The 21,442-nt window shown below is 36.1% G+C and overlaps 1 protein-coding gene across 5 annotated transcripts in view; it reads left to right on the forward strand.

The window, feature by feature from the left end:
- FUT9 (fucosyltransferase 9) overlaps nt 1-15,221 on the forward strand; it is a 111,305-nt gene extending 96,084 nt beyond the window's left edge. For 4 of the 5 annotated variants that reach the window (XM_084515642.1, XM_084515640.1, XM_084515639.1 and 1 more), the window contains one exon: nt 5,168-15,221. In XM_084515642.1, coding sequence (XP_084371768.1) covers nt 5,176-6,255 — 1,080 coding nt within the window. In that variant the 5' untranslated portion in view covers nt 5,168-5,175 and the 3' untranslated portion in view covers nt 6,256-15,221. Of the gene's footprint in view, nt 1-397; nt 489-5,167 lie in introns of all 5 variants that reach the window. The other variant, XM_084515641.1, reaches the window with a different exon arrangement.
- Nucleotides 15,222-21,442: the final 6,221 nt, after the last annotated feature.

The following is a 21,442-nucleotide window of genomic DNA, read 5'->3' on the forward strand; positions in this document are numbered from 1 at the left end:
ACATTTCCTTTAAAATTCCATTTTATTTCTTTGTGAACATGATGCATTCACACAATAGATATATTTTTTGCAAGCCTTGCCTGGTGTACTTAGGGTTAATGTTGCTAGTACCCTGCTAGTATCTCCTTGGTTGTGTTGCTACTACGTGGAGTTGCTTGCAGATGTAATGCCAAATTTTGCACTTTAAAGGGAGCCTTGCTAAGTTTTGTACTGAGAAAAATAGTCTTGTACTGATGAGATATTATACTTTCAACTAGGAAAAAAAGCACCTAGAAGATACTCGCTATGTCACAACACTCAGAAATGTACTTTATAATGAAACTATCAAAGGTAATGAATTCTTCCAGTTGGCAATAGTCTCAGTAAACACATTTCTTTGACAAAGTTTTCTTTTCAGAGGCTGGCATGCCAGAGGTTGATGGGGGAGGGGATCTGCAAAAAGGAAATTTGTGCTTCCGTGGTGGAAGGAAAGCCATGAAAGAGGAAGGGTGAGCTAAGGTTATTTGGCTGGATGTCTTGTAATGAATGTCTCCTTAGTGTCTGTCACCTTTATGTGAGAGCTACAGCAGGAGATTGGTAGTTACCTTAGGCACAAAAAGGAAGAAGGAAATGTTAAATATGGAAAACACATTTTGAAGAACATTGTGAAAAATAAATCTTCCATAAATTCTAGTGGGCAAACAAAGGAACCAATCTCTATATCCTAGCATTATAGAAAAGCTGCTTCGCAAGAAAATACTATTTGTCAACAGGTGCTTGCTGTATGTTTTCACTGGTCTACTGCCTCCCTGTATATAGAACTAAGGGTCCCAAAAGCCATGAAGGCAGAGTTTGCTGGTTGTTCAGTCTGCTTTAAGGAAGGCAGAAGTTATTGCTTCTGAGGTTAACACTTCATTCTGAAAAAAAATATTGCTATTCCCAGTGAATATCTTAATAGTTATTACTGCAGTTACCACAAAATCCTGTCAGCTCCTTGGAGTATAAGCAAGTGGCATTGCTAGAATTCTGCTCTAGGCTTCTGCTTCCTTGCAAACCTCTCATTCCAGGTTTTAACATCTTGCTTTTGTAACACTTTTCCACAATCCTGTTAGCAGTAACTTCCTAATAGATGTTTGAGTCTGTGTAATGAATGGCTAGTTCTCTGAACCCAAAGGATGTAAAACCAGACAGTACTATCCTGTCTGTGAGTTAGTGTTTCAGTGAAAGGTAAATTCTAAGAACCACGATCCCGCATCAGTAGGGGGCACATAAGTAGAGGGCACCAAAACAATGTGAGGAAACAGATTTTGAGGACAGAAAATAGGTTAATTTACTTTTTTAGTGTTGTGAGAAGTTAATGTTGGTATTCTGGAGCAGCAAGTGTTTATCCTCACATTGACATTATAGTTCAAAACTTCCTACACAAATACTGCACCGTGAATACACTATAATTTCTTGCAGAGAACAGAATAAATAATATTTGACTCTTTCCTGTGTAGCAGAAATTGTCTTGTGATGATACAGGGGGTTTCATTAGTTAGCAGATGAGCTTGGTGTAAAATAATCCCTGCAATGAAAGCCTTGTGAGCTTTTAACCGGAGGGTGACTGCATTACAAGGCACAATGTTAAAGTACTTTTCTGATTTGCCGGCCATTTCAGTCTCCAGAAAATGATCAGTCTCTGTGAATAGACACCTTTCCCAACCTATTCTCCAAACTCAGCTCACACTAGCTCTTATGTGAAAAGCTGTCCCTATTCTGTGTTGGTTTCGATAGCAGAGAAACTAAGAACAGTCACATAAAGATTGGTTCAGCCCCTTGTTTTTAACTTGAGTTTCATCTCCTAGAGCTGTTCAACCTAAATCCCTTATTCCTCAGAGACCCTGCTCAGACTGTCATTATAGAAAGGCAGGGAAAGAACCTTCTGCTCTTGTGGGTCATAAACTGCCCTCTAGATGTATTTCAAGCAAAAATCAACATAAGCTGGGGAAAAAAAAAAAAAAAAAAAAAAAAAAAAAAAAAAAAAAAAAAAAAAAGAAAGAAAAAAAAGCCAGTGTGATGTAGCTGTAAAACCACAAATTTCCTTCAGAGGAACTTGAACTGATGAGAAGAAGTGGAAAAGTTATGGACACAAACATTCCTCCCCTTTACTCCTTTCAGGATCATTTTGCTTGAAAGCACAGAGGACTTCCTAATCTATGTCCAAAAGAAGAGGATGAGACAAAGGAGTCAGACTAAACACACCACAAGATTTTAAATATCTCTACTGGCTGTCCATGTCCAGGCACTCGTAGGATAGGAGGGCTACAGGGCTCCTCTGTGAGCAGGGGCTGGGGCTGCCCCATGCTGGATTCCAGCCAATTCCACTGACCCCGCCACTGGGCACAGCTGGTGTCAGCAGCCAAGATGGCAGTGCCTAGGAAAAAGTGTGTTTAAGAAAGGCAAATACACTAGACAGGCAGTGAGGAATGAGAGGGTTTTTTTTTAAAAAAAAAAAATAATAATAAAAAAAGTGTTAGAAACAGCCCCGTGAACACCAAAGTCAGAGAAGAAGTAGAGAAGATGCTTCAGGCACCAAAGCAAAGATTTCCCCCTAGTCCACGGAGAGGGCCATGATGGAGCAGATATCCACACTGCAATCTGTGGAAAACCCCATTCTGGACCAGCGGTTATTTATAGAAAGACTACAGCCCATATACTGGAATAGGGGAAAAGTGTGAGGAAGGAGTGGTGTGGTGGAGCTGTTATAGACTGACCTCAATCCCCATTAACAATCCCTTCTGCTCCCTTTGGAGGGGTCTCACTATCCAAATCTATTTTCATTGGCAATGAATCAGATTAATTTTCCCCAGAGTGAGTCTGTTTTATTGTCCCCTTACAGTAATTGGTAAGTTATCTTCCTATCCTTACCTCAGTGAGCTTTTCCATCTTAATTTCTGCCCCTGTCCTGCTTAGGAGAAGGATTGAGAGTGCAGCTGGGTGGTCACATAGCAGCCAGCCAAGGTTAACCTACAGTACCTAAAACCAGAAAATTAAGACCATCTGACCTTCTAAAATAAGGAAGAAATTGTGGAAAATTCTTTTCCTCAAGATACAGTGGTAGTGTAGAACTAGGAATGACATCCCCTCTGTGTCCCTTTCATAAATGATGAATGTGAAAATGTTTTTTGTTGTAACTGTGCTGCTATGCTTACACATCATCTTTTACACTCACAACATTCTACCATGTCTTTGTGCTGAATGTAATTGTTTATTTCACAGGTTAAATGAGATGAGCTGGTTTAAATTTAAAATATATATATATTATTTTTTTTTGCTTTCTGTCTGATTTTTTTTTTAAGAGTGATATTTTATATATATTTAGGCATGGGATTTTTTTTAATTAAAAAAAAAATGTGACACTGAATATGGGAGCTGAGAACCTGAGAACCACAGGGCTGTGGCATAAAAACATAACTAAATGTTTAAGGACATACTACTGTTTGTTTTTCTTTATGTGGGAACTGTGACGCTGAATATGGGAGCTGAGAACCTGTACTGCTGCTTTACTTCCCTATCTGTTCTTGGAGTTCTCAGGAAAAGGCACAAATGTTCATACCCATGTACCCACCAGGCATAAGCTAATTTTCTGACAGTCTTACTGATAACAGAATTAAAGTTCCAGTGCTTTCCTTTTTCTTTTCTCCAAAGCTGCATCCTCCATACATATATACATATGAATATGTATGGACCAAAACTGCATCATATTATCCTTCACGCAGATACACAAGAAGAGAATCAAAGAGTACTTTATAAAATAAATAAATAAATAAATAAGAAACCCAAAGCACTGAAAAACATGCAGAAAAAGAAAGTCAGACAAATTTTATAGTAATTAAAGTGTACTGTCGGACTACATTTCTACAGTCAGACAGTATATTTAGAACACTTCTTATTGATATCTAACTTCTGTTTGTTTTTCATTGTGTGTCATAGTACTTTTTACATGTTTAACTATTTTTATTTTTAGAACACCTATAGGGCTACATACAGCAGTAGAAGTTAACCACAAACAATCCCTAACTTTGCTAGGTTTCACAAGAAACATATGGAAAATGAGTGCTGGAAAGAGATTTATCAGTTATCTCAGAAAGACACTACCAGAAAGAGAACAAAGGAAACTATAGGAACTTCTTACCCTTTCTTTCCCCAAAGAAAAAAAAAATATGCCTCAAAAAGATGCAGCATATCTGTAGTTTTGTAATTTTTAACACAGGGCTGTGGCATAAAAACATAACTAAATGTTTAAGGACATACTACTGTTTGTTTTTCTTTATGTGGGAACTGTGACGCTGAATATGGGAGCTGAGAACCTGTACTGCTGTTTGCTTCCCTATCTGTTCTTGGAGTTCTCAGGAAAAGGCACAAATGTTCATACCCATGTACCCACCAGGCATAAGCTAATTTTTTGACAGTCTTACTGATAACAGAATTAAAGTTCCAGTGCTTTCCTTTTTCTTTTCTCTAAAGCTGCATCCTCCATACATATATACATATGAATATGTATGGACCAAAACTGCATCATATTATCCTTCACGCAGACACACAAGAAGAGAATCAAAGAGAATCATTTGTCTCAAATCCTCGGCCTAGGTTTTAAGCAAAAACACTGTTTAAGATATACAATGATTAAGACATACATGTCATGCTTGATATATATATGTCACACATGTCATGCTTGATATATATATTGAAAACCCTACTTTCAATTTATGTCAGATAGCTTCTAATGTGAAGAGGAGAAATATGCTATTATCCAAAATTTTGCCATGAATGCTGTGCAAGATCACATAGATTCATAGGAAAATGGATTCATGGAATCATAGAAGTGCAGAATGGCTTGGGTTGTAAGGGACCTTAAAGATCATCTAGTTCCAACCCTCCTATCATGGGCAGGGATACCTCCCACTAGACCACGTTGCTCAAAGCACCATCCAATCTGCCTTGAACACTTTCAGGGATGGGGCACCCACAACATACCTTCTCTACTTAGAAGAAGTTTCTGAGATTATAGGTCAATGATATCAAAATTTGTCCATTTTGGGGTCTGATGTCTGATTGCATTAACAAGACATATATATATGATTTAAATATCTGATGTTATTTTCTCTCTTTCTCTTCCTCTTTTTTTTTTTTTTTTTTTTCTCAGAACAAATTATGACATCGACATCTAAAGGAATTTTCCGGCCATTTTTGATTATCTTCATTGTCCTTGGTTGTTTCATGGCATTTATACTAATTTATATTAAACCGACAAACAGCTGGATCTCTGGTCCTATAGAATCAGCCAGCTCAGTTTTGAAAATGAAGAGCTTCTTTTCTTCCAAAACTGATAATATTAACGAGACTACTATTTTGATCTGGGTTTGGCCATTTGGTCAGACATTTGATCTAACATCCTGCCAAACAATGTTCAACATCCATGGGTGCCATCTGACTATTGACCGCTCACTATATAACAAATCCCATGCAGTTCTCATTCATCACAGGGACATTAGCTGGGATCTGACTAATTTACCTCAGCAAGCCAGGCCACCATTCCAGAAATGGATTTGGATGAACTTGGAGTCTCCAACTCATACTCCTCAAAAGAGTGGCATTGAACACCTTTTTAACCTGACCCTGACTTATCGGCGTGATTCAGATATTCAGGTGCCTTATGGCTTCATGATGGTTGGTACAAGTTCCTTTACATATGAAGTGCCAAGTAAAGAAAACTTGGTGTGTTGGGTTGTAAGTAACTGGAACCCTGAGCATGCTCGAGTCAAGTATTACAATGAGCTTAGCAAATACATTGAAATCCATACCTATGGGCAAGCCTTCGGAGACTACGTCAATGATAAAAACTTAATTCCAACTATCTCTACTTGTAAATTCTACCTTTCATTTGAAAATTCAATCCACAAAGATTATATTACTGAGAAACTTTACAATGCCCTTCTGGCTGGATCAGTACCAGTTGTACTGGGCCCTTCCAGAGAAAACTATGAGAATTACATTCCATCAGATTCTTTCATACATGTGGAAGATTTTCTCTCCCCAAGAGAGCTGGCAGAATATCTTCTAATGCTTGACAAAAATAACAAGATGTACCTTAGTTATTTCAACTGGAAGAAGGATTTCTCAGTGCATCTTCCTAGGTTTTGGGAATCACATGCATGTCTTGCTTGTGATCATGTGAAAAGACACCAGGAATACAAGTCAATTGGAAATTTAGAAAAATGGTTTTGGAATTAATGTGTGTGTGTGTATGTGTGTGTGTGCGCACGTACGTGTGCACTTTTTTGAAGAAGCCAGAAGGATCTTTAGTCCAAGTGGAGAGGAAAGGAATAAGAAAAGAAAAGAAGGAAGAGAAAACCTTATGTCATGGTTTATCAGCTATCCTCTCTTGGCTGTCCTATTTATATTTTGTAAGAGATTTTAAAGATCATGAGCAACAGTCATCAATACTCAGTTTTAAATTATAATGTACATACTAATTATGTGCACTGAAGAATATTTGATTGTTTACTATAATTTTTAAACAAGATTTTTCACATTGTCTATGAAGTATGCCTCATTCTTGCACATAAAGTGGTGATTTTTAACATTTGTTTTTTCCTTTTTTTTTAAAGATTTTATTTGCTTTTTAACCTATTTGGAAAATGAGGACACAACTCTTAAATGCCATAGAGAATTTTAAGAACATAATTTTCTGTTCTATTCTGAAATGTGTGTAATGTTTTAAAAAACAGTAACTTTTTTATGGGTCATCTTATATTTTGAGAACACAGTGAAGTTCAATATCTGTCATTATTTCAGTGTGATCAATTGCACCCCTTTTTAAGGGTGCAGAATGTAGAAATACAGTTTTTAAAACGTATTACCATAGCAGACGCTCTGTTTCTAAAAAGGATGAGTTTCCTAAGAAACAGCTCCTAGAGTTACTTTAGTAATACGTTTGTTACCCTCCAAAGAGTAGAGAAGCCAGATATGAACAAGATGAACAACCATAGTGATCAAAGCCCGATTCATCCAACTTTTGAATGCATTTAAATGCAGCATGTCCTTAATTTTCCTGGTGTATCAAGTATTGTTTACCTGAATCAGGGCTGTAATTGGTGATATATTGATACAGAAGTAAACGGATTTTAATATAGGCATTTGATCGCGTAGATTCATGCACTGAATTTAGCTGGTAATAGTAACCTTTTAGAAATAGCTTGTTAAAAGATTCTAGAAATTTCTCTCTCCTTTTTTTTTTTTTTTTTTTTTTATTGTTAAATTTCTCTCCAATTCTGTAAAGATCTGTTGAACTGTAATTATAGTTGGACAACTTGCTGAGTACCGAGTTTCTTTTCTGAAAGAAATATGCTGAAAATCAGTAAATAAGTTATCAAGATGACATATTCAACCATTCAACTCATTATGCTAATGAGTTTTTTTTTCTGAAAACATTTTGTGTGACAGGTATAAACAAATGCATTCTTAAGAACAGTAGATGCTTTCAAAATCTGAATATACAAGCAGGTTTTTAAGTATTAAATTTGCTCTGATAACAAATACAGAAATGTGATGATTGTCATGATTGTTAAAAATATGTCTGTTTCTAATGTGTGTTATTTGATTTTATCACTTTTTTTCTTTCAACAGCTAAGACTTAAATTCTGGATTGCTGTGTATAGTACAAGGTTAGTTTAATGATGTAGGACATACAGATATATTTTGATACCAACTGAAAACCAATCAGCTTGTTTTTTTAGGTCAAAATATTACAGAGTACAGTTTCTACTGAGTTGCAGTCAGCTCTCAGAATCTTGTGTCTACTATTTTGATATGTTTTAAAATGATACTAGAAATGTGAATTCTTTTCTGACTATGTTATCTTTTATTTAAACTACAGAAAGAGTTGTAAAAGAAATGTTAAAAGGTACAAACTCACTGGTAAGCATCACACAGTAAAATTAGTACGTTGTTTCAATAGTTAACAGATGAACATTGAGTTCAAACTTTTGAGACTTATCCCTAAGAAAAAGAAAATAACATGTAAAAAGCTTGAAACGTGAAGGTGTAAGATACTTTTCGTTTACCGTGAACAAATACATGTCCTGCTACTAAAGTAAGGCCTGGTAAAAGAAGCTACATACAGAAAAGAATGAAAAAAAGTCTAATAGTTTAACTGGAAAAACTTCTAGTTATGTGATGTAGAAGACCTTGATCAAGCAATGTAATTGATAAGTACTTAAGATTAAACTTGCAGACAACAAGTCTGCTGCAATAATGAATCAAGTTGTAAGTGATGATTAACAAACAATAAAGTGATTTATGAGATACTTTGTTTACCCCAGGCTGGAACAGAAACATGGAAGGCTGTAAGAATAATATACTTACATTTCTAAACTCAGAAACTCCTCTGAAAATCTTATAGAAACACTTGTGTTCTCCCTATGTCTCCATTTAAATATTTATTTATACTGTGTATTGCTGTCTTAAAAAAATAATTTACAAGATACTGTGAACCTCCTAAATTCACCAGCATTCCTGTAGGAAACAAGATGGGCTTACCTTGCAAATTAATGCAATATAAGGAAACCCAGTCTTCTAAAACCAGTGTTGACATTGTCGTAATGTGAATAATATTTCTATCATTTTGAAGGCAAGTGGCTATTACCCACAGGAACAAAACCTTTCTGTTTCTTCATACTTTTTGTTTTCAGGGCTGTGAAATTCTCAGCTGCTGAATATGGCACTGCTTCAGCTAGATTACCTGATTTCTTTGATGCTGGAATTTTAAAATTCTTTGCATTGACCTCAGTGGAAGTATATTCACCCATTGGTGAACATGTACTGTCTCTTATTTCATTCCTCATTCCAGATAGCACGAGGTGTGCTAGGCATTACAAGGCCTTAGTCAGAGGAGACTAATTCCTTGGCTTCAAGATTCATCTGATAAATTCTTATATTAATAACAAGTAAGCACAATAATGAGATGAGATGGGAATATATATTACTCGTTACTAAAAAGATCAATAGGAGTATACACTGGAAAGTTTTGAAATATATGCTATGTGTTAAGCCTGTAAGTAATATTGTTACTTCTGTGAGCACTGGATCCAGTCAGCGTGGCTAATCTTGTGCTGAATTTTAAGGTACATGACAGTCTTTTGCTGGAACCGGAAACAGTCATTCTTGTCACAAAAACTCTACACAAGCTTGTGTAGATACTTTGCCTTGAGGATTCATTACTTGAATTATTTCAAAGATTAATAAAACAGGAAAAAATTAAACCAGATTGAAATGACTAAGAATCATGATCAAATCCTAACACAAGACATGGCCCTAATGTCTCATTGATATTCCTGAAGTGTGCAGTCTGGAACAAAAGTGAGTCAGTCATTTTATGAAGATTTTAGGGGGATCTACGTGTATGTATTGTCAAGACTTAAGCAGTATGGAAGACTGAATGTAAAGAGCTTTGCTGACAGAAGCTGTAACATCTTCAGACGTATCCAGCCTAGGTGAATAATGATGGAAAAAATGGTTGTAAATTATCTGGACTTCATGCATGCAAAAATGCAATCTGCCTGGACCTACACACCTAACTAACAGAAGATTGATTCCAGTCTGTTTATGGTCTTTCTGTGTGCCATCCTACATGAACAATTAGTGTAATGGGTTCAAATAGTAAATCACTGTGAAGGAGAATGGGCAAAAACAATTAATTATGGAAAGAAAAATTACACGGAATTAGTTAAAATGGAAAACAAGGCATTATTTATGCCATGGTACCACTGTCAAAAGAAGATACTTGTACAATAAAAGAGAAATTAAAGATGAGAAATCACATCAATTCTTACTATTTTCTTAACAATTTTATTTAGCCAGTCAGTTCATTTTATTTGCCAGCCAAGTAATCCAGCAGCATGCTTACTTGTCACATATTACATCGTCAGTCATTGAAGACAGAGTAATCATTATTCTTTCTTTTACTATACCTTCGTTTGGTTGTTCTTAGGCACTCTGTGCTATGCTGAGCTATCAACATTATACTGTCTTAATCAGTGTGGAAAATAAGATCCAAAACAGATAAAATGCTAACAGCAGATGCATTGCTATCCCACTGAATGTGAAGAGATGTCAGACAAACTGGCAGCAGATCCTTCTAAAGAAGACTTTTCCTTTCATTTCACCAACACTCAATGACCATAGCAGCTCATGCTCAATGTGAGATCTCCCTTCCTTAGCAAATTCGGGTTCCCAGTTTCTTTGAATGCCTCTTGTCATCCAAGGTGGCTGTGATTGCAATGAACAAGCAGCCTGAGCGAGGCCCACAGACTGTGCAAGAAAGAGCCAGCAACATATTTGTTTTTTAAGAAATATATTAAATGAAATGAAAGACCGAGAGAGCTAGAATATGTATGTGGGGCTGTGGATTTCATGCAGACTGAGCACTATCTGTGTAACTGGCACTGCTGATCACAGTAAACAGATGGTTACTGGCTCTAGCTACTTATGTTCACTTTCAACCTGGAACTGAAGAAGAAAAAGAAAAAGGAAAAGGAAAAGGAAAAGGAAAAGGAAAAGGAAAAGGAAAAGGAAAAGGAAAAGGAAAAGGAAAAGGAAAAGGAAAAGGAAAAGGAAAAGGAAAAGGAAAAGGAAAAGGAAAAGGAAAAGGAAAAGTACCATATAATTTTCTCTAATCAGGCATCTGTTAAATAACTAATAACTGTTACTGGTTATTCAAAAATGACACTCCTGTTGGCCTTGTATTATCTCTTTTATTAGGTAAAAAATAACATTGGGGGTGGAAGACTGAAGTCTGTCAGTATGCTAATCATATTTCCCATTTGATATAAAGAATTCTTATTATCTTTTATTTTTTGATTTTGAAATAAATCCTTCTGCACTTATGCAACAATGCTTTGTGGACCTCATTCAGAAAGGACCTTAAGCACATGCATATGACCATGAGAATTTAAGATCATCTTAAGTGCTTTAATGCAATGGGGCTTCTAACAGTATATTTTTTACTGTCTTTGGGAATTGTGCCTGAGAGCACAGTCTATAGCATAGGCCAACTTGTGTGTCCTTTTAACATCCATGGGTCTATTCTGTGAGTAAACTGGCTACTCCAAACTGAAAACTCTTCAGACTAATTCTAGCTTAGTGCTTATCCATCAGACGTTGGCCCTACTCTTCTGCTTCAGCATATAGCATGTGCATCATCACCTCATATCATCCATTCAGTATGGCACCCCACCTTACAACCTCCCTGTGCTGTGCACTTAGATGTTGAATACAGAGGTGAGAGGAGCTGAGGCTTGCTGAGATGATATTTAGAATATTCTCCTAGGAAGAAAGTATAAAACCTGGTCACATCTGCTTCATTTAACCCAGACCAAGGACGTCCTAGAGGGGATGAGTCTAATCTTAGAACAATCATAGAATATCCTGAGTTGGTAGGGACCCATGAAGATCATCATGTCCAACTCCTGACTCCACACAGGGCAACCTAGGAGTTAAACCATGTATCTAAGAGTATTGTCCAAATGCTATTTGAACATCTAAATGTGAACCCCTGAATTACTTATTTGCTTTCTGAGGATAAGAAAAGGCATATAATTGAAAAACAGCACATGGTTTTATTCCCACTGTTGAGGAAATGTTTGCATTCTTCATCTTAGAGAAGCATAGAACCAGAAACAACTGAGTTGTAAGTAAATTAATTGGACTACTGATTTATACTAAACTAGAGTTTTAGGAACTAGAGGCCGACAGCCTGGGAGAGACAGAGAACACAAGTGTGTCTGCACACACAGGGAGGCTTCTGACCTCTTTAAATCTAATGGTGGAAGTTAGTCAAATATTCAAGTGCTTCCTTCATCCAAACCAGTAAATTATTGAGAAGAGAATCTAGGTGAAGTACTTGTTTATCTAACAGTTGGTGGGTATTCTTATTAACAATGGGTGACAATTCTGCTTTCTTGTTTGTTGTTTTGTTTTTCTCATATAAGTGGTTTTTTTGGATGTTAGACCACAATCGATACAAATACAATTCATTCAAAATGGTTGTTTAAGCTTCATCTTTTACCCCTTGCTCAGGCAAATATTCCACCAAAGTCAGTAGCCGATATGGGACATTCCCAAATGGGACATTCCCAAACTTTCATACAGGATGAGCCCAGAGTGGAATGGCTGGGGTAAAAAGCAACCTTCTTATTTGTGGATGTTTTCCTTATAATATATGAATAAATGGTTCTAGTGCTACAGCCCATTCTAACTTCAAAGAATTGGTGTAACATTCATACTGGTTAGATATATTCATAAAAAGTACAGGAATGCCAAGAAATTGATTAAATAAACCATGCAGTAGTAATTTTAATTCATGGCACAAATGCCACAGAGTGATACAGATAATAAAACCATAAACTCATGAGAAATAATTAGTCCTAGAGACATCATCCTGTGGTTTCTGTATTGGAAAAAGTCACTTAATTACTCTATTGGAAAGCTATTTAATTGAGAAACCTTTATGTTGCCATATTCCCCATGCAATTAACTGAACCCAATAGTTTCTGTGCAGTGAAGAGTTCAGAGGTTTGGTCACATGTCAGAGCCTTTCACCTCTGGGTTAATTGCCTGAATTATGTGTAGGTTGGTGCAGGTGGCTATTTGGGAACCTCTAGCAGGTGATACTATGATCTCAACCAGGCTTCTCATTCCTACTTTTAGCTAAGGAGGTAAAGAACTGAAGTCATGTGAACTGAACTCATGTGACATCTTTGTGCATTTCTCAGTGCACAGAGTGACCTAGGGTGCTCCCAGTCCTGCTGCCTTCACCATGCCTGTTTGTGATTACACATAAGTCTCTTGTCTTCAAGAGTATTGACATTTCTTTGAAGTATAGTGCTTGTCTGTACAAATGAAGTGTTCATACCTGGGGGAACTCTTCATTAACATTCCTAAGTAAATAATTAGTAAAAAAAAAAAATCATCTAATCATTGCAAATTGGCAGGAAAAGCAATTGTTTGTTATTCTATATATGAATTAGTCCAGCATAAAACAAGCTTTCATGAAACCCTGTCCCCCTGACTTGATACAGACAGTTTGGATCTATATACAAGGACATGCATGACAGCAAAATGTGAAAGATATACCATAAACTAATGCTTTGAAATTGGGATAAATTTCCTATAGAGCCTTGAAGCTGTAACTAACCACTTAACAGTCACCAAATGAAAATGTTCCCATCAGTCCTTTTCCTTATAACATGGTATGAAAAGCCAGTCTGATATATGTATGCTGTTTGGTAAATAATTTAACCATAAAATCTATATTTTCCTTTGCTGTTTCCTTCTGTAATGCATATGTTAAATGAGATTAAAAAGTATGGAAAGTTAACTCCCTTGGTGCAGGTTAATGTTTCAAGGATTCAGTGGATATCCTGAAGACAACAAAATGAGAAGATTTTCCATCTATACAAAATTCTAATGTGCCAAACTGCTTCCAGTGAATAATAATAATAATAATTTAAAAATAAAATAAAAAGTTATGTATGTCTTTTTATTAGGATTTGCAAAATCTTCTATTAATGCACTGTAATTTTGCACTATTTTGTAAGAAAATAAAAAAAAAAAAAGAGGGATAAAGAAAAAAAAGGAACTGACAAAGAAACAGAAAAAAAAAATGTAAAAATAGATGCCAAATGTATAGTTTGTAAAATACTATTTTTCTTATATAAGGTGTCATCATATAGTGAATCTAACTGTGTTAATGTAAACTGTGAAAAATGTGATGTACTGTTGTGACACAGCCTGTCAAGGGCCATTTCTAACACACAGACTAGTCACCTGGACTTGTTTATATATGAAACATATTCATAAATCTGATATCACTTTTATACTTATTTTTTGTAGGCTATTTTTCCACATTTACAACACAACTGTTATTTTATATCAAACATTAATTTTGCTTTAAAATATTGTTTAAATAGCTGGGTGGGTGTCTTAAATGTGCCAGATGTTCAAAACTGTAACAAGGTACTTCAGAAACTATTCTCTGCAAAGCTGTAATGCTGCTGAAATTCAAAATGTTTTGTTGAACAAACAGGCATACTGTCAATAAGCAATGGTTTTTGGTCCATGATAATGATGATAATGCTACATTCGCTAGGATAAATGCCTGGTAGTTATGAGCTGCACTTCCCTATCTTTCTCTCTGTTCGAGAAACAATACTGGGTGCCATAGCTGAATGTCATAGATATTCAGCCACTTGCATGATGTGCCATAGACTTGACCTCCAAAACATATTGACAAGAATTAGGAGAAAAACCCTAAAGCTGCTTGTCCTGATTCAAACCCACTTTGGGCATGGATCACGGGATTGCACTCAGGACTGGCACAATCTCTGTAAAGATAGTAAGTTCTCTATGTAGAAACATGGGACATTTACTCTGCTAGTGAAAGATCAGGACCAAAGTTCCTTTCTTGTGTATTTGAGCATAACATTGAATGGGATCTGATATGAACCCTTTATTCATGTTCTCAACTAATAATATTTCGTGTACTGACAACTTAATCTTTTATATGTTTTAAATAGCATACATAATGCATAAATTCATGTGTAAGAAATAGTAACTATGGAAAACTTAATTTTAATAAAAGAATTAAAACCATTCTTATCTGCAGGCACATTTTAAGATGCCATGTCAAAAGGAAATATTGTAAAAAGCTGTATTTTTTATTTGTTAGTGACTGTATATTTTGCCCCATGATGTTTTATAACAGGAATTCTACCAAACTGTTTCTTTGTTACCTTTGAACAATATCGTCACCCTGAGATGCATCTGAAAAATGTAGAGGTTTAACCACTGATGTTTTTCAGTATATTTTTAATTTGATGTTGTTGTTAATCTTTGTTCTAATTACGTATAACTATGGTCAGATTTTTAAACACAATTTGACTGCAGTCAGAAGATACCTGCTGTATGAAACCATAGGTAACTGTAACCATTTCAAGGACTTTCATCATTTATGTGAAATTAATCTTTCTGAACTCTGATCCTGACATGGTTAACAAGCAGCTCACTGACTCTTATTTATTGAGCACTGGAATTCACCCCAAAGGATAAACACTGAATTATGTAAATAATAGTGCTCTATATAAGCCTAACAAATTATTGTAATAGGTATATTTAAAATAAAAGAAAACATTCTAAGTGTACTACAGTCTTTGATCATTATTTTGTAGGTCTAATGCCATTCTTTTTCTTTTTGTAGTTCTCAACAAGAGCCGTATCTAAAGATTGTTGATTGTTGCTAGTCATTCCCATGACTTCCGACTGAGATTTCACAAACAGTACTTTGCCTTTTTTTAAGCTGTTACACACAAAATCCTTGCAAGTGGTCAGAGTCAGAATGAATTCATGTGGACTCTTGTTTGACTTTCCCGTGTACAGTAAGCAACATAGCTAAATCATTATGGTACTACTGTTGAAGTTACTTTGCCTTGCTTTTGATGATGCCAGTCAAATAAATGTACTAACTAATGCAGCATTCCCAAAAGAACAGAGTATTTGGTCCCCATGATAACAGGCAAGAATAGCAAGGCAGAATATTATTTTTGGCTACATTGCAACTTGTAGAATTGGTTAGGGTGTTCAAAAATCCTTCTCCCTCCCACTAGCTGGGTAATTTGCTTTCCACCTGAGCTAAAGCTTGGATACATTCTTTAAAATTTCTTACATTTATGTCATTTGCTCAAACTAGAATTATCATTATCTTCAACTTACCCATAAAAAATGCAGAGGCTTTTTTTTTTTTTTAATAGTACATGGGAAAGAAATCCCTGTCACATTTCATTATTCACTCCTTCTCATTTCCTCTTCTTACATTCAAAAGCCATATCAAAAAGTCAGGCTAAGACAGCTAATACAACCTTCTGCCTTTAAAACAGAACTTTTTTTTTTTTTTTTTCTCAAATGATCCATTTCATTCTCCCTCTCAAATACAAACTCCTTCTGGATACACCAACTTATTGGACATAAAGCTTTACATGTTTAGAAAACCGGGTCAGAAGCAACTGACTTTTTGATCTGCCTCTAGAAGTATATACCTGAAGTGAAAGCCAGAAGTTGTCATGCACAGAAGTTGTGCAGGTTTCTAGCACTGCCAGCATTAGGGTTCCAGAAGCTGAAACCATATCTATGAGTGATAAAGCTGCTGTGGGCACAACTTCCTCATGCAGTAAAACCAGCAATAACCCCACTTTAGCTTTATGCAGGCTGGTACTTTGGCACAAAACAGTGCATGGAACTGAATATGAAGCCAGTGTGAGTCTGAGAACAGGCTAGCACCTCTCAGCAAAGCTGATATAGAAGTTAGAGACAGACAAATAGTTACAGCACTTCTTAGTCTATCAGCTGGTTGCACCCTGACACACCACATTACAAAATACCCCATTTTGATTCTCACTAACTAAAATAGCAGCTTCCTTCCAAGTCTAATATTTTCTCAACACATATTTTAATTCCAATGAAGCTTTTGGATAGGATAACAAGCCTTTAGGCAAAAGACCTGGTTGTAGCTTAAGATATCTCAGAGCAGATGCCTACATATAGGTGTGTAGAGGTGCAATAAATAAGTTCCCACTACATGAGAAAGAGTCACAAGTTAAAAAAAGTAAAAGGAGTCTGAGAGCAACTCATCTCACCTACTCTGCGGGTCTTTATCTTCAGTCCTGCCTAAGATCACATTAAAAAATAATGTATTATCTAGCAGTTCAATGATAATTTTATTACAATTAATTTTGATGTACAAGGAAGAAGAAAATAGTTGCTTGTGCTGAAAGGTGAAAAATTATAAGGTTCAATTTTTTCAGTAAAAATTAGTTTTTTATAATGTTCTAATTTATATTTATGAAAGATCAAAAGTATTCTCAAAATTTTTGCTTTTAATTCAAACCTTAAAATAATATTAATATTTCCATAATAACTACATAATATTAAGACTAATTTGAGAAACTCCACACTAATTTTTATGAGATGTTTCTTTTTCCCAAAAGAGGCTGTTTTTCAATGACAGGATTCTTGAATGAGGAAAATGTCATCAACAGCATTTTCATTCTTCACTTGGCCTCTGTCATCTGAATTCTGTCATGTGTGAAGAACACATACTCAGTGGGCTGTGGTTAATCAAAATGGAAAAGTTGTTGCAAAAGGTTTCAAAATAATTTCTATATAGTCACAGACTCTCTGATACACCACAATCATGTTATTCCTGCAATAGGAGCAATCGTCTAATAGTTCATTGCCATCTTTCAGACACATTCTTTCAAGGTACAAAGTTCACTTTGCTTTTTAAGCTGCTCACTCTTGTTTTCCAGAACCATCAGTTTCTGGCATTTGTTGACACTGTCTCCACCTTATGTCAACTTGGTTTCCTCAGCCATATCATGCCCTCCCCTTCTGCACTGAATCTATATTTTTGCATTCTATTTTGACAGAAGAAAGAAATAATAATAATATTTACTTCCAGCTAGAATGATTCAAGCCCCTGTACACTTGAACTAGTGAGCCCTATACTCCTACACCACTGCCCCCTCATTGTCATTAAATCAGATTTAATTCACTGATAAGTGCACTGAGATGAAATCTAACAAGGTACATGGGCAATCAGGTACTTTTTAATTGGTTCTGCTTTTCAACCAAATATATTGTAATGCAATCAACTGGATGTGTCAATCACATCCAGAATGGCAATTTTACCCTTGAAACCTTTTATTCCAATGTTGCTCCAAGCTGTCATGTGGTTGTACTGTACCAGACCCAGTCCTGAGCTCAAAGACAGCAAGCAATATGAAGGGGACTGAGCAATATCACAGGATAACCATGCAGTCAGATGTTATCTGAGATTTCCTGATTAATTGAAAAATAAAAATCAGATACAGGTAGACATACTGTACAATTTACTACAGCAAAATCCACCTGCACAGCCCCATCTCATGTCCAGCACCATTTATCAACTCTGTCTCATCACAATCCTTGAGTCTGCACCTAGTGTCCTGGCTTCTGGCTAGCACAGAGCACCATGCGGACCCACGGAGCTCTCCAGTGCCCCAGACAAGCTGTCTAGCAAGTTGAAGAATACATACATCTCCAAGCTTTCCTGAGAGCTGGATGGCACTGCCTGGTGAGGACTGAGGCAGGCTTAATCCTGCAGGACACCCACTGGCCATACAAGATCTGGGTCAATGAGAGAATGTTCAAAAGTGCAGCTTCATCTTTTTTTATTTTATTTTATTTTTATGTCTTTCATGTTGGATGTCTGAAAAAATCTTTTATCTTCTGTTTGTTTGATATTAAAGAGCATGCTCTTTTCCACTAGCTCTGAAAGCAGTGGCACTTAATATTATCATTCAGAACCTCTTACAAAAATTACAGAACCAAATCTTTAATCTTTGTAGTGATTTTACATGTCTCTGATGCATTAAATTTTAGTTTGTGTTTGAGATGAATGCTTTCCACAGATAAACATATTGTATAGCAAGACAGAGATCTTCTACCTTGTTTTTTATAAGGCTCAGAAATGTACTTACAAATGAAAACACAGCTCACAAGTTCTTTCTTATCAGCAAAAAAAAAAATATGCAGAAATGTGCACCATAATGATAATGATAACTCTTGCTTTTTCCAATCTTCCATTCAACCAAGGAGATCAAAGAGTTAATGAAATAGATCTGACCCTTCAGCATTTTTAAAGCTGTTTTTCTTTGATAATGCAATTTGTAGACATAAAAGGCTATAAGACTCCTTCCATACTTAAGAAAATCACTGCACAAGTGTTTGCAAAATTGGGGCCTTTAATTTCCAGACAAACTGGTGTCTTGTGTAAATCCTCATGTTTTCATCCTCCTACAAGAACTGAAGCAGAGTTTACGAATGAGATAGTCCACTTCAGGTAGTCAGGCTGTCTGCTATCACAGTGCAGCCATGAGCAGGAGGAACTAGCTCAGCTATTGTACAGCACAGTACGCATACATACCAATGTAACCACCTGCCCGCACCACTCCCAGCACCTGAGCAAGCTCACCTTGAGCCATTGAACTTCTGAAAGGGATCTGCTACACCCCTCCATCCAGGAAATCTTTAGACTTCTCCCTCAAGATTAGTATTTTTTTCTCCTAATGGAAGAAAAACAGCCTTAGGTGATTTTCTGTATTTCTTAATCCTGTAATGAAATCTGTGACTAAGTTACATGGGAGCCTCTCCTTGTGGTGAACATACCTTTACAAAGCAATTGACTACAGCTGACCACATCATTAATAAAGGTGTCATTAACAAAGAGATTTTTCTCTTAATCTCTCAGGAAAAGCAAATATAGCTTGTCTTGAGTGAAACATTTAGATATTTTGGAAACCATTTAATGCTTATATCCCCACTGAAGAGATAGCTCCTTTCTCCCTTCCCATTACTTTTCTACCCTGTAGCCCTGTCTTTTTTTTCTGACAATCTGTTAATGCCAACTTGATAGTTGAGATTTACGACAGGACTGGAAAGGATACATTTTGAGACAGAATGCCCAGAACCAGCCATTCTCAGTAACTTGAGCATAATCTTTTTATACCTTACCTTAAAATTACTCAGGAAGCAGTTTTGCTGCTTAGAATCATGGTGCTTCAATAGTTAATGTATTCCTTCTCACTGAAGCCCATCTTATCTTGTGACAGCACTGCTCTTCAGCTTAAAAGAGAAAAAAATGTTTTCTTCCTCCCTTAAATTTACCTTCAAGATGTGTTTTCTTAGTGTTGCATCCCTTCTCTGCTTTCAGTTTGCTCTTCCTTTTGCTTTTCACATCACAGTTTTGCTATGCCCTGATATTTTTATCTGCCAAGAGCAATTTATCCTTCCTGAATATGAGTGACTAGACTTCTATACAGTATTTGAGGTGCTTGGTAGTACCAGCTTCAAAAGTACTTCTCTAAAATGATTGATCCATTTTCCATCTCTCTTCCAGCCCCCTCCCCAAAGAGCCCTTTACTGGAGATGTCTCTGGCCTTATAGTGATTTTTTATTGCTCTCCCAATAGCAGATTGCTTCAGCTTGAGGGCATTTCCCAATTCTCCTCCCTTAACTGTTTCTCAGTCCCTTCCCACTACAGCAGAATTCCCTTCATTCATTTACCAGCTCAGCACCCTAATATTATCTAAAAACCTTACATAACTTTTGTTTTCCTATTTTAACATATTAGCATAATATAATTGAAATTGCTTGTGAAGTCCAGAAACATTAATTTCAAGGCACCGTTGATTGCATTGTTCTAATACTTGCAGCAATATCTCCACTGTATGATATGACACCCTCCAAGACAGAAAACAGGCTTAATAAGCTTTATCACCTCCTCTGAAGCTAATTACTTCTGTGGCTTTTACTTCACAACACATTCTGGTTTTAAAAAGTTCCTCAAAACATCCCTCTCCACCACCAGTTTTTACCTTGACAACACACTGCTCATTCTCAATTTATTTCCTAAACATAACAATGCCTCTCCACAGTAGTCATTCAGTGAAGTTCATCACCAGCTCTATCCCCTTAATAGACATTTAATTCTTTTAAGATCCTTTAGCAGAAGAAGAAATGAAGCGTAGTTTTATGAATTCAGGTCCTGTAGCTGGATTCTCTAGCATATAATTAGGTGTGATGTCTGATTAAAGCTTTTCTCACAATCAGGACATTCATAATAGCTCTCTCTTGTGGATTCCCTGGTGTCTCTGGAGGGCTGCATTCAGAAGTCAGGCTTTCTTCCAGAAGGAAGACTTTACAGGACTGTTTGAACTATCTAGTTGCCCATTTCAATGAACGTCATATGAACATATTATCTTCACATCTACAAACATTCTGTGGAATTGTCTCATGTCCTGATAAATTTTGAAAGATACCACTAAACAGAGAGACATAGGTAGATACATATAAAGGAGAAAGTAATCTCTAGTAAAATCACTTCACTAATCACTTAGTAAATCACATTTCCTAAGCTTCGTATCCTTAGGAAATATCTCTAATATCTCATTCTGAAACAAAGCTCCTTCTACCATGAAGCATTACAAATATTTACCATTTTCATATCCTTAGAGAAACACAAGCTCAACTTTCAACTTCCATGAAGAAACAAGACAAAAACCAGCCTCTATGCTGAAACAACTACTGCTTCACTTTCGATCCATTTACAAAGCTCCTTCTTCATCAGACTCTTGATTTTGTAAGAATCACATTAAGTTCCTTTCATGCAATATTTCCCTTCTTGTCTTACCTACAAAGACAGTATTGACAGTATTTCCCAAACGTCCACATATTAAAAAAAAAAAAAAAAAAAAAAAAAAAAGTAGAAAAGAAAAGAAAGCATTAGAATAACAGCTAAGAGTTTTTGCTAAAGAACAACCATTCCCCA

The sequence above is a fragment of the Aythya ferina genome, assembly GCF_964211825.1.
Source record: "Aythya ferina genome assembly, chromosome: 3".
NCBI classification, from domain to species: Eukaryota; Metazoa; Chordata; class Aves; order Anseriformes; family Anatidae; genus Aythya; species Aythya ferina.